Genomic DNA, 14298 nt, shown 5'->3' with positions numbered 1-14298 from the left:
CTACACATGTATATTCTTATTTCTTTCTTAACCTAATACTCGGCGGAGGAGTAGGGAGTTCTGGAGGAGTAAATGTGAAGAAGTGATCAAAGAGAGAGAAGGGTAACGAAAATAAAATGATAGTGTGGAAGAAATCCAAAAGGTAAGTCTTAAGAACAGGAAGATGATCAGAAAGCACCAATTGTTTTACAGATACTTTGTATTGTTTCATTTTTTCTCACATATGCAATCAATGAAATTCCAATCTCTAGTTGGTAACAGTTGTGAAATTCATCCATGTATATGTTTCTTCATTTATCCAATGATCATTAATGTGCAACCACTATGTTCCAGTACTATCACAATCACTGGCACAAACCAGTAGTAAAACTCCCAGCTCTCATGGATCTCACAGTTTAGTAGGGAGAAACAGGCAATGACAATAAACAAATGAGTACATAATATGTCAGACGGTGACAAATGTAATGGAGAAAATAGAACAAGCTTAGGAGAATAAAAATTACTAGACCTCTGGTAAGGGAACACCTGACTGTTTAATGGCATTTGGGCAAAAACCTAAAAAAGTGAGGGAATGAATGGTGTGGCTATCTCGGGGAAGAACATTCCATTCAGAATGAACAGAAAGTGCAAAGACCCTGAAATAGCAAAGTCCTTGGCAGGAAACCAGTGAGGCTTTAGGAAGGAAGACTGATATGAACTGGCTTATTTTTTGCAAAGGATCTTTCTGGCTGCAGTGTTGATACAGTATGCTAGAGAGGCAAGGGCAGAAACAAGGAGACCAGTTAGAAGCTATTGTAACAATCCAGGCAAGAGATTGGCAGGAGGGAGAATGTATACTGGATAATGTCAGAAGGCTTCCACGCCATTGTTTCAGATGAAAAGATGTGTGTGAAAGTATTATACACAGCACAGTTCTATTCAAATGTCGGGAACCACAGTTATTGTTATTTTTATACAAATCCCTGCCCTTTTTCCCATTATTTCAGACCCCATCTGGATGATGTGGTTGTGTGGTTTTTCAGTGCACATTGATATTAACAGCCACGTCCCCTTTAAGAGTCATTTTCTCTCTGCACATGCATCAGACATTGCTTCCTGTCCTTTTGTTGTGGTTGTTGTTGCTGTTTTTTAGCACACATCCAGGCACGCCATGTATTTGCTGCTACATGATTACTTCAGCGTTTTCCCTAGAGTGTTTCTTCTTTCTTGACATACCATTTTTTCCTACTTCCCTTTTTTCCGGGAGGGCCTGCGTTATCTGTTTTCATGCTTAATATTTTCTCTGTCCACCCAACTGTTTATTTTAGCTTGTCTCTTCCCTCCTCTGTGCTGGCCTCTTTATAGATTCCTCTGTTCGATAGTTTAAACTCCATGACACTGCTTTGTTTATCCTCTCAGCTTCCACACTACATTATTACCCATCTGCTATAGAAAGAGCCCCAGTGTCCCGCAAAGTTAACTAAGCCCCTCTTGTCTGAACAAGTTTTTCAGTCATGCATTCGTTTCTAATCTACTGCATCTTCCCCGGTTATGAATGCAACAATAATATTTCTAAGCAAGCCATGCTCAATAGATCTCATCTTTTGTTCTTTTTTCCTTGCAAATGCCTGCTATGACTTAATGGTCTATTTCTTCAGAGGTAGGCAGATTCAACATCAGTCAGTCAGCAAGTATGTATTTAGTATTTGCTGTGTGACCAGCAGTGTGCTAAGGACTGCGGGAAATTCAAAAAACAGGCGCAGCATGGTCCAAGGCTCGGGGATGTTTGCAGTCTCGATGGAGATGTAGCACTAACATATATTTATTATGCACTTGCTGCAATCCAGAAATTGCACTAGAAACCGGGAATACAACGTGAATTTTAAAAAGAAAGACGTCTATCCTTATGGAGCTCATAGTCTAGCAAGGGAGAAAGACACATGTTAAAAATTATTTACAGTTCAATCAAATATGTACAAAATGCTCTGGGAAAATAGAAGAGTGAAAGGAATTAGTTCTGCCTTGGGTAATTGTGGAAAGCTTCACAGAGATGGTGATATTTAAAATGGAGTTTAATAAATTAGTGTTAATTAAGCAGAGAATTAATAAAAAAGCCAATATTTATTGAGTACTTATGAGGTTTCAAGCATTACTACCTGCTTGTGAATTAGCTCATTTAATCCTCACAATAACCCTATGTGCAATTATAGAGTAAGCAATTGATAAACAGAGAGGTTAAATAACTTTCCCAAGGTCACACAGCTAGGAAGATATCAAAGCCAATATTTGATTCCAAAGGGTAGCTCTAAAACTTGGGCCCTTAAACATTGTCCTCTTCTGTCTCTCATGAAAAACAGAAATAACAAAGAAAAGGAAGGTGGCATTTCAAGCAAATCAGTATGTTTGCAAAGCACAGTGTTCAAACATACTTGTAATAACATGCAGCCATGGGACCTTAAATCCAATACGCAATTCCTGGGTCAAGCAGAGAGTGACATCAAAATGGTAGACTCATTCTTTTGCTCAATTAGAATTCATAGAAAGCACAGAACTCAGAAGCAATAATGAGGAATAACTAGGTTTTATAAATCAGTATTAATACCATAATATAAACAAGCAATGGGATCAACTGATTAAACTGCCAAGAACTTTATCTGAACATCAAGTGTGGTTATGCCCAGTGTTACACAGTGACTAGAGGGTCCTTGGGAACTAGAAATCTTTGCTAGACAACATATATCCTGATTCTCCTAACCCCTTGAAAGTAAAAAAAGAAAATGGCCTCAGAGGCCCTTTGTCCTACCACTGGGAATGATCTGGTGCCCTGGGAACAGCCTGGCATCTGCATGATTTCTTTTTTATCAACACCACATCTTGATTGCCAATTCATATTAGCATAGAATTTACCATGCATATTACCATATTATGAAGCCACCAGTTTCATAAAGGAAACAGAAAAAGATTCAAGAAGAGGCTATCAGAAGAAATCCTGGAAGGCTGATGGGGAAGAATGAGATAAAAGAAGAGAAAGAGGCCTGACCTCTGGCAATGAGTATAAAGATTTCCTTCCACAAGATGAACAAGGACCTTCTGAAGAAGCTCCCAACATATTCTACAGGTTCACCTGTGCTAGAGAAAAGAAACCAGACAGTGCCTCCTACAGGAGGCAGTTTTGTTTTCTCGCTGAGAGAACTGAAGCGACAGTGTGCACATTTGGCCCAGTTAAATGAGAAACGTGCTTTATTCCCAGGCAGCATATAACAGAGACTTGAGAGTCTGCCAAGACTTATAAAGTCCCCCGAATGCTTTCCACTTCTGTTGATATATATGAGAATGAATTCTCATTCTCTTTATGAAGCCAGAAATATATCTCTAATGTCTTTGAATTTCTGGGTAGGAAAATGAATGGTTTAGGGGCACTAGTGATGTTTTCATCTCTTCTTCCTGCTGCTTCTAGTAAGAGATGGACTGCATCTCATAAGACTGGCAAGACAGTGTTGGCAGGACACCAGTCAGCCTGATCAAGTGCTTTATTATTTCAATTGAATCGTGAAAGGAAGGAGAAGAGTACTCAGATAAAACTGTAAGACCATATTAGATACCATGGAGCATAAACAGGAGAGAACAGAAAGAACAATAGTGGAGGACTTACCCAGCAATTTCCAGAAGATACCAGAAAAATGGGCTGGGAACAATGTTAACATTTTCAGTTGTCTCTATCTCTATACTAACAAATAGCAGATGAAAGTGATCAAACTGAACTTTAAAAACTGAACAGAATATAGTAAAATAATCCCTTAAGTCTTATGGGGACTTGTAGAAATGTGATTCCTGACCAGAATATGGCATGGAAAGATGTATCTTGTTTGGAATAAAGGGGTCTGATGGAAGGGCTGGGAGAGAAGCAGTCTCTATCAGAAAGGTATACACATGCATGGAAATCCACAAACCTGAGGGTGGAGTATGGACGAAGCAGCTGCAGGAGAGTGAAACAAAAGACAAACAGAAATGTTTCCCTGGGACTGCATCAAAGACCTCGTAACCAGATGGTTAATAGGGACAGGGAAGACAGGAAGAGCGATGAAAGCCTTCGCAGACTTCAGATGGAAATCTCACTCCACTCAACGCAAAACATCGGAAAAATTATTGAATTGCTTTGTTGGAAATTTAATCTCACAAAAGAGATAGAAGCAATGAGGGTACTTGCTGCTTTGGCTTATTTCTGGCTACAAAAGTCTGTTTGAAGAAAGTGACAGCTAAAGGAATCTTGAAGGGAAGTAACCATCCCACGTTAACTTAGAGTTCATTAGGCCAATGAAAGGAAGTCTGAGCTGAGAAATGCAAGTATCCCACCTTTAGTAAATCTAATTTCAGGAAGTTCGGAGAAAACAATAGGTATTATCTTATAGTCAGCAACTCTAACCTGAAGATAGATCGGGAAAAATGAGAAGCTGACAAGTACAAGTTTGATGACATAATCACTATGTTTCCTAAGAAGTGAGAAAAAGACTTTGCATTTAGGTAACTCAGTGTTTGGTGCTCATATGAGAAAAGACAGATCACATTACCAATGATGAAAATAGAAGGGTGCCATCAAGATTTAAGGATGGGTCAGAAGTGCTACAGTCTCAAATGATCTGAGTTTGGAGAAAATACTAGGAAAAAAAGGCACATATTTTGTCTTCTAAAGGTAAAAAAGAGAAAATATACCCACTACTTAGAGCAGGTGATACACTGTTAAATTATAGAGAGAACTGTTTCACTCCTATTATCTTTCTAGAATCCCGTAAAGAATGTTCTTAGAACTGAAAAGAGTAGAGAAAAGATATTTGAGAGTTAAGACCTAAGATACCTAAGGACATTGTAAAAACACACTTACCTTCATTAAATGAAATTAAATCCAAAGTGTCTTGCAAGAGATTAATACTTTAAAGCCTGAGCTCATCCAAGATAGAAAAAATATAGTGATCAGGGCCACAGATATGTACTGAACCAACTTTGTTCTCAGCCAATCCTTACCCATCTGATTCTCTCACTAATAATTTTCCTCTCACCCAACCCTCTCTCACAACTTAAATTCCAAAATTCTCACTTGCTTCTATTTCATCTCTTGATTTTCTTGCTTCTCTCAGCCTCCCTGGCCAATCTACTGCTTTATTTTCTGGATCATACTTTGTCTCTGCCCTCTACTCTCAACATATTCAAGCTGAGTCCTTAGTTATTAGAGTTCTACCAAATTTAACATCAAGACGTCCTGTTTTCTTACTGTACAGTACCCCTATCTGCCTTCTGCTAAGAGGGTACATGTAGACTATCCAGAATAAGGTGCTTGCTATATTTTTTAAGTACTTTTGTAAGAGATCATTATACCACACTGATGAAAAATAAATGTTGCTCCAGGTTCTTTACCAAAGAAAAAGGTGGATGTGCTAGAGGTAGTAGGGAAAAGATGGCAACAGGCCAGAAAGATTGATATCTAACCCCAAAGGAATCCTACAAAGGTCATTCAGCTTTTGACTCGGGAGCATTAGTAAAGGAAGAAGTTAAATCAGCAAAAATTTGCTAAGAGCAAACCAAATTATCTCATTTTCTGTTTTGAAAGATTTACTAGGGAAGAAGTGAATAAAGCATAAAAAGATATGACGTTGGTAATGGTACAGATAAGGAAATAGTTAAACGATTAAATAGCTACATCCAAGTAATTTAAATATTGAATGTTTTTAGGTTAGAAGTCATAGTGACTGCCCACAGCATGCTCTCCTGGGTCCTGGTTTTTGAAGGACACTTACTTGCAGGAGTTGTAGTAAGTGCAGATGGTCCTGAATTACAGTGGTTCATCTTAGGAGGGTTTTTTTTTTTTTTTTTACTTTATGATTGTGTGAGAGCTACAGGCATGCAGTAGAAAGTGATATGATATGTGCTAATCAAATGTGAAAACTTGAAACTAGAAAGAACTGTTATCATGCCAGATAATCACAGTTTGAAAATCCTTCAATCAACTATTAAAAATAGGCCACAATTAATAAATTCTTATTAGTCATAATAAATTCAGAATGAAACATCAGGGACAGAATCAGGGCTCTCTAGTTCCTCACTCTTTGGTCTTAAACTTTATATCAAATAGAAACATTGACTGGTCTATTTAGAAAAGAAAAAAAAAAACTAGGCCGGGTGCAGTGGCTCACATTTGTAATCCCAGCACTTTGGAAGGCCAACATGGCGGATCACAAGGTCAGGAGTTTGAGACCATCCTGGCCAATATGGTGAAACCCCGTCACTACTAAAAATAACAAAAATTGACCGGGCGTGGTGGCTCACGCCTGCAATCCAAGCACTTTGCAGGCCAAGGCGGGTGGATCACCTGAGGTCGGGAGTTCAAGACCAGCCTGACCAACATGGTGAAACCCCATCTTTAAAAAAAATAAATAAAATAAAATAAAAATAAAAATTAGCCAGATGTGGTGGTGCATGCCTGTAGTCCCAGCTACTCAGGACACTGAGGCAGGAGAATTGCTTGAACCCAGGAGGCAGAGGTTGCAGTGAGCCAAGATCACACCACTGCACTCCAGCCTGGGCAACAGTGAGACTCTTTCTCAAAAAATAAAAAATAAAAAAATAAAGAATTTTATTATCCCAAACAAGTAATAAGTTGACAAAAATGTTATCTTGGAATTCTGTAGTACTTTGCAACATCAATTCTTTGAATACCTACATTAAAATTAAATGTTATCATTATTAAATGATTTAACATTGCTTTCTCCACATATATATCCACATATAAACATTTCCATTAATCAGGGATGGCTCCAACATACTGCTGAACCTTTGTACATCCAAACTCCATGTGGAATAATGAATATGGGTTCCATGATCTCCACAGATGTGTGTCCAAGAGGGACTAGACTAGCCATATGTAATTTACTGATTTAATGCATCTTTCAGCCAACTCCAGATTCCAGGACGTTTACTCAAGGGTATTCATAAGCTGGTAGTACTACCTGGCGGCTTTGGGTTTTAAACGAATGTCCATATTCTTAACCATATGGAATGATTCTTTTTTTTTTTCCTACTCTGTCCCAAAATGATTTAAAATAGTTGTCATTTTTTTATCCTCTTCTAGATGAAGAAATAAATACAATTTTCTTAAAAACTATAATGAGTAAGGGATGAATTATTAACACCATGTGCTAATAACTTCTAGAGGCTCCACATTGGTTTCACATTAAACAGCGATGTTTTGATAAATGACAACAGCAAACCTCCAATATGAGTAAAAGGCAGATTTAATGTACACAGAATCTGGACTCGCTCCACATGAAAATTTCTGAGGCATATATAATGTTTCTTTTGAAGAAGCCTTATACCCTTGCTGACTGCTTAGGGAGTTTCTTGTGTAATCATCTTTTGAATATTTATTGATGATTTTAGTCATCATGATCTGACTCAGTGAAACAAGTATTTAAGCTGATTAATTTACTAGGTTGAAAAAATTATTTTCTATCACATATAAATAACCTTTTACAGCCAGATAGTGACCTCTTGCATTTGTTATTTTAAAATGGTACTGGGAAATATTACACATATCCGAATACTTTGACTATGATTATTTTGTATTTAAATTATTCATATCAATAAAAATGTTCAGTAAAGTAGCTATTACTTCATCCCACTATGTGCCTACTACCATATTATATGTTTAGTGTATAGATATATAAAATTTATATTTATTTTAACTAATATTTGAGTACCCATAATGTTTTAATGATCTGCAAAAACAAGATACACCACACGAGATACAAAGATGAATAAAGCCTACTAAGAGACCACAACATAGGAAGCTAAATGCAGAAAATATCCATAAATGAATTAGAATTTGCTAAATAGAGAATAACAAATGAGTCAGCATAGCAGAGTGCTGATGATCATGGTATTTGAAGTCAGGCAACACTGATTCTGAATCCCTGCTTTATGATTTACTTAATTGTGTACTTTAAATCTCAGTCACATCATCAACTATTAAATTCATGAGTATTAAGTGAGAAAGTGTGTAAAAAAAATATGGCACTGGCCTGAAATATATTAAGGACTCAAGAGGTATCTGTTGTCATTAGATCCACATAATAGATAAAATACCATAGGTCGTCAAAATAATTTTTAATAAAGAGGAAGAGAGAGGGCAAGGAAACGAGGAAAAGGTGAGGAAAGAAGAGAGTGAAAGAGGAAGAAAGAGAGATCACATTCTCACATTTGGATAGGAAAGGAGAAGGAATGATTAAGGAAATCTTCATGAAGTAATGGCATTTGAGATGTCTTTGAAGGATGCTTAAGATTTTGCAAAGTGGAGTTAGGAATGACGGGTATTTTAGAAAGAGGACTTAATATTAGACCTCATATGGGTCAGTTGAAAAGAGTGTCCTCCAGTGTAGCTGAAGTGCATGGTGTTTGAAACTGAGAAATAAGATAGAAAAAGACATGTTTGCAGAAAGCCTTAAATGCCAGCATGGTAATCCTGTGCCTAATTCAACAGATTTTTGAATAAGGTAGTGAGAGATTTAGTCTGTGTCTTACATCCTAGATTAAGATGACAGCATTGCACAGGGTAGAGTGGGAAAGGAAGAACGTGAGGGTGAAACTTATGAAGTAGTTCCTTACAGTTGCATTAAAAATAATGAGAAATTAATTAATAACACTTGAAGATGGCAGTAAACATGTAAAGGATTCAAAAGATATTGCAGAACCAGAAACTAAACTAGGCAACAGATAGGAGATATTGGAGAAAGTTATGTAGTGAAACATTTACTATGAAATTCCAAGACCCCATGATTGGAAAAATCTTAAATGCCATCCACAAAACTAAAGAAATACAAAGAAAGATCCAGTTTGTGTTGATGATAAGTTCAGTGAGTAATGAATTTGCAGTACCAATCTCTAATGACAGTGCTCAATATGCAGCTGATAAATGTAGATCTTGAGTTTATGAGAACATTTCAGAATGGAGATATTGATTTGGATATCTAGTGCCCACCTACAAATAGACAGCAATGTAGTTGAAATTATAACTTCAACACATTAAAAAGAAAATAGGGAAGACAGTATTGGAAGTTTTCTAGCATCTTATCACTTGGGAGATACACAAAGAAAGGAACTGTATAAAAATGTAAACTTTGTCTCAGTTTGAAATTCCATGATAATGAGTATACTGTAATGTAGAGATCAAATAGGAAAAAAACGTAAAGAAGGGTACACAAGATTATTAAAAGAAGAGCAGAAAATGCAATACCAGAGAGAATATGGAAAGATGGTTTCAAGTAAGAGTCAAACCTCCTTGAACATGGACCTTGAATTCAAACAAGATTCTCATTTCAATAGTTAAAAGCAAAAGCAAAAATCTTGACAGCATGCTAATTTGACATTGCTACATTCTTTTGTTTTGTTTTACGAAGCAAAGTGTTTTTTATTGTTGATGAAACATAGTCTGTGCTTCACATATTAAGCACACTTCCAATTAGTATGAAGAACAAAGCAATGTGTAACCACATGAAAGATCTTCAATGATGAATGAAGAAAATTCTAGTTCTTTAAAAGTAAAAGAGCATCTGACTTAACTATTGGATCAACCTAATTAATTAACATAAATTGGAATTTTTAAATAATGTCATATACTCTTCAAGACATGACAGGTGCGTATGCTATCAAAGCACTTTCTAAAAGAAAATCTAAAGTCCACATACAGTGATATAAATGCATAACATTCACACTAGTATTCCCCTCATTCTGAGCAATCCAAAGTTTTCTAGTATAGTGTATTGCCCTTTGTCACTATGGATTACTTTTGGTTCTTCAAGGTCCAAAAATGAGAAAAAGTAAGCCACAACAACTCAAACGGATGTCATTGATTCTTTCTTTACACAGAAATCCTGTTTTCAATTATCTAGTCAAAAACCTGTTGAATGTAGTTAATTAGGTCTTGTATTTCTAAACTAGGCATGCCTATTACCCATCTTTCAGAAGACAAACATCTAAGCTATAATTATCATAAAAAGCTTATCTATGAGAATTATGCTATCGAAAGTCTCCCAAGTTAATATAATGCAACATTGTATAAAAACAGGAAAGTGTTGAGTGTTATTATTACATGAGAATGTTTTAAAGTGAGCATACTGAGTAATTCAGTGACTATTTTTAGGATGTAATAGGAAAAGCACTGCCATACCTTGGAACGTTTGGTGAATTGAGCAGTGTAGAGCATGTTGTGGCTGTGATCGATGAAGAAATGTGTATCAACTGTGGTAAATGCTACATGACCTGTAATGATTCTGGCTACCAGGTAAGAATTCTGCTGGAATTAGAATGCTATGAGACATGTTTCTTCTGTTTTTTGTGGCAGAAAGCATCTTCTGTTGCTAAGTGTGAAATTTAAACCAGTGGTGCCAAATATTGCTCTTCTGCAACAGTACCTCCTTCTGTCACCCTTGTAGCATGGTCTTTTTTTTTTTTAAAGGGAAGTAGTAACTTTTACTAACTATGCCAGCATTAACTGTACAGAATTATTTTTATATCATTTCATTACCCACAACATTGGAGGGAGAAATCCAACTGAAAAGAGATATGCACACAAAATTGTGAATACTAGGAAAGCATTATGCTTTAATACAGAGGAAAGAGAAAAGAACTACCATGTATTGCCATTATGCTGAAAGAATGATTCCTTCTACCAAAAGGGAGTTCTCTTCCATTCAGTATTGATTAGGCTTTTACTACAGTCAGAAAGAAGCACTTTCCCACCAACTAGTTGTGTAAGTTGGTCCTAGGAATTCCTCTGAAGCTGGAAAAGCCAAAGAGATGTATTTTCCCTCAGGAAATGAGCTATAGCTACTTTTCAGTTCCTTAGCCCTCAGCAGAAAGTCTACCACAGGACAGGGGTGGGGGCAAAAGAAAAATTGGGCATTTCACTCTTTCCAGTGAGCAATTCTCTTGAAAAGACATTCTGTGAATTTCTTTTTGACTTTCAATTTGCTTCTTCATTTACTTCCTATATATTTATAACCTGCTATTTTTTAAAGAGTTTAGCACAACTATGACTTTCAACTGGTTGAATTTTAGAAATGAATGAAAAACTGATCACAACAATAGTTTTACACATAAGTTTCTTGTCAAAAGCCTGATTTATTGTGAAAGTAAGAGAATTCCTTATGATACAGAGTTTGGAGAAAGGAAATTTTAAAATTTTGGAAAGCTACTAAACTATTAAAAATTTCTAAAAATTATGCAATATTATTTTATTGTATTTTTCAAGCTGTAATAAAATGTGATTAAGTAAAAAAAAAGATATTTTTAAGAAATAATCAATGGAATGTTCTAAATTCATAATAAAATGTCCCCATTTTTAAAAAGAGAAGTTTATGTACCTTATTCAAACTAAGGGCAGATTCCATATTGCTCATGGTGGGATTTTGCATATTCTTATGACATATCACATTTTAATTTTAAAAACTATTAATTTTTCTTTCTAATTTTACAGTTTTACACCAAATTTTTACTCAATTTATCACTTTTTTCTAGCTAAAAGTTGTCTTAACAGTTATTTTTAAATACTAATCATATCACATTTCTTTCATGTCATCTTTCCAATTAACAATCAGTGATAGATCAAGAAATCCTGTAACTATCATAGCATCAGCTCTCTAATATCTTAAATCTTAGAACTTATGGCTCCCATCGTGGAATTCTAGACTTGGTACAACTTCAGCAAAAATATCCTCAGTAATGAGAATGAAAATCACAATTATGCATTTTAAAAGACCTAGATAGTCCTTTGATTCTTCTGTCTCAGAAGATAAAAACAGAAAATCAAAATTTTTAAATGAATGTAAATATGTTTGTGAATATGTTTGCAGATTTTCAAAGTATATTTCTAAGCATTAGTATTAATTTTTATCAGTTACTTCATTGAGTTTCCATTTATATAAAAGGGTACATAAGGAAGAGAAATCGTTTTTATTCATCCAAACAGCAACTTGAAATGTTGTTTTACAGAACATAGCACCAATTTGTGTGGACAGATATTCTCATGACTTGCTATAGCTATAGATCTTGTTGAAATATATGTTTATTTCCTTAAAGACCAGACTTTTAAAAAAATTAAGAGCCAGGCGCGGTGGCTCACGCCTGTAATCCCAGCACTGTGGGCGGGCGGATCACGAGGTCAAGAGATAGAGACGACCCTGGCCAACATGGTGAAACCCTGTCTCTACTAAAAATACAAAAATTAGCCGGGTGTGGTGGTGTACGCCTATAATCTCAGCTACTCGGAAGGCTGAGGCGGAAGAATCGCTTGAACCCAGGAGGCGAAGGTTGCAGTGAGCAGAGATTGCGCCATTGCACTCCAGCCTGGCGACAGAGCAAGACTCCGTCTTAAAAAAAAAAAAAAAAAAAAAAATTAAGAAACTGTCATGATTTACTCTCTGAAAATATTATTTTCATTTATATGTGCATAAAAGAGATAAAAATATGGTTACATGTAGCTTCATCTGGGGGAGGGAATTTTTTAAACAGCAAATATATATATATGTATATACAAATATACATATATATATATATATTTGGATTATAACATTGGTATGAGACAGGAAAAAAATCAGAATCTTGAATTACCTATAAATGTAAGATTTGCAGGCCTGGCCTCAAGGGGTACTTTGGGGGTGGGGAGACACTTAATGTCCCTTATAATTTCCTCAGCTCTGACTTAGTCACTTCAAATTAGTATACAGTCTGAGTAAAACTACTGTATTTATTTTTCAAGTGAGATTGCCAGGCAAGTTTCCTAAATCCCTCTGACACGATGATCTACCCCTACAATAGCTGCCCTGAAATCCCTCTTAGATAGAAATCCTGTAACTTCTGCTAGGTCTTACATGTCATTTTCACTATTGAAATGTTTCTCTTTAATGGGAAAATAATCATCATATCTTCTTCAATCCTCAAAAAAAATCTCAATTCTAAATTCAAACTAGGTATTTTTAATTGCTTATTCTACATTGCATCATGGAAAGAAAGAGGGAGGAAGAGAGGAAGGAGGGAGGCAGGCAGGCAAGAAGGAAGGAAGGGGGAACGGAAGGAAGGAGAGAGGGAGGAAGGAAGGAGGGAAAGAAACAGAAGAAGACAGGGGGAAGGAAAATTGTAAAATCTGTTAAAACCTGAAGCAGTTTCAGAGAAGGAGGGAGGGAAGGGAAGGGGAGGAGAGGAGAGGGGAAGGGAAGAGGAAGGGAGGGGAGGGGGGAGAGGGGAGGAGGAATAAAGGAAGACCGGGGGAAGAAAAATTATAAAATTTCTGAAAAATCCTAGTTTCAGAGCCGGAGGCCTGGCTATGGTTCTCTTGGCTCAGTAACGGCCAGGACAGGACACCAGTTGTCCTGGCTCTCCATTCAGTGCTTGTTCCCCTTCATGGTGGACAGTGACTAGAGTCAGCTTGGAAATCTCCAAAACTCAAAGCTGGCTGTTAAGCTAATTTTTTTTCTACTGCTTTCTTCTAAAAACTACATGCATTATTTGAAATCCAAACAAATGTATTCATTGCCTGAGAATCTGACAGTAACACCTTTCTACTGTCAAGAACTAGGAGTGTGAGGAGGAAAAGGAGAATGTGTGAAAGTCTCCCAAAATCCACAGGTAGAAAACGCCCCAACCTGGTGGAACTGGAAAGACCCGAGCTCTGCTCAGAACAAAGAAAATTGGAGAGTTACTAAGTTATGACATATTTTCCTCACACAATGAAGAAAAATACCCCTAAGGAATTTTAAACATTGTGTTTTTAATTTAAAAGGATTTCTTTTCTCTCTCTTTTTTTCCTCCTCCGTCAGCTCAACTGTTGCTATAGTTGCACCACAGAGCTGGACGTACTTGTCTCGAAGTGCAGCTCCACTGCAGTGGAGAAAAATGTTCATGCTAAAATGGGGACATTCTTGACCTTTGTGGTCAGTGACATCAATACCCTCTATTTCTGTTTGCAGGCTATACGGTTTGATCCTGAAACCCACCTGCCCACCATTGCTGACACTTGTACAGGCTGTACTCTGTGTCTCAGTGTCTGCCCTATTGTCGACTGCATCAAAATGGTTTCCAGGACAACACCTTATGAACCAAAGAGAGGCTTACCTTTATCTGTGAATCCGGTGTGTTAAGGTGATTTGTGAAAACAGTTGCTGTGAACTTTCATGTCACCTACATATGCTGATCTTTTAAAATCATGATCCTTATATTCAGCTCTTTCCAAATTAAAACAAATATATATTTTCTAAATAAAGTGTGTAATTTCAAAAT

The 14298-nt window shown here is 36.5% G+C and overlaps 1 protein-coding gene across 6 annotated transcripts in view; it reads left to right on the top strand.

The window, feature by feature from the left end:
* Nucleotides 1-14298, top strand: part of DPYD (dihydropyrimidine dehydrogenase) — an 851840-nt gene extending 837542 nt beyond the window's left edge. For 5 of the 6 annotated variants that reach the window (XM_032248001.1, XM_032248002.1, XM_032248005.1 and 2 more), the window contains 2 exons: nt 10166-10306; nt 13989-14298. In XM_032248001.1, the coding sequence (XP_032103892.1) occupies nt 10166-10306; nt 13989-14159 (312 nt within the window). In that variant the 3' untranslated portion in view covers nt 14160-14298. Of the gene's footprint in view, nt 1-10165; nt 10307-13988 lie in introns of those variants that run through there. The other variant, XM_032248006.1, reaches the window with a different exon arrangement.

This window comes from Sapajus apella, unplaced genomic scaffold (assembly GCF_009761245.1).
Source record: "Sapajus apella isolate SASKATOON/1434 unplaced genomic scaffold, GSC_monkey_1.0 scaffold64, whole genome shotgun sequence".
Lineage (NCBI taxonomy): Eukaryota > Metazoa > Chordata > Mammalia > Primates > Cebidae > Sapajus > Sapajus apella.
The sequence above is the reverse complement of the archived record's forward strand: the minus strand, read 5'-3'. Positions and strand labels throughout refer to the sequence as shown.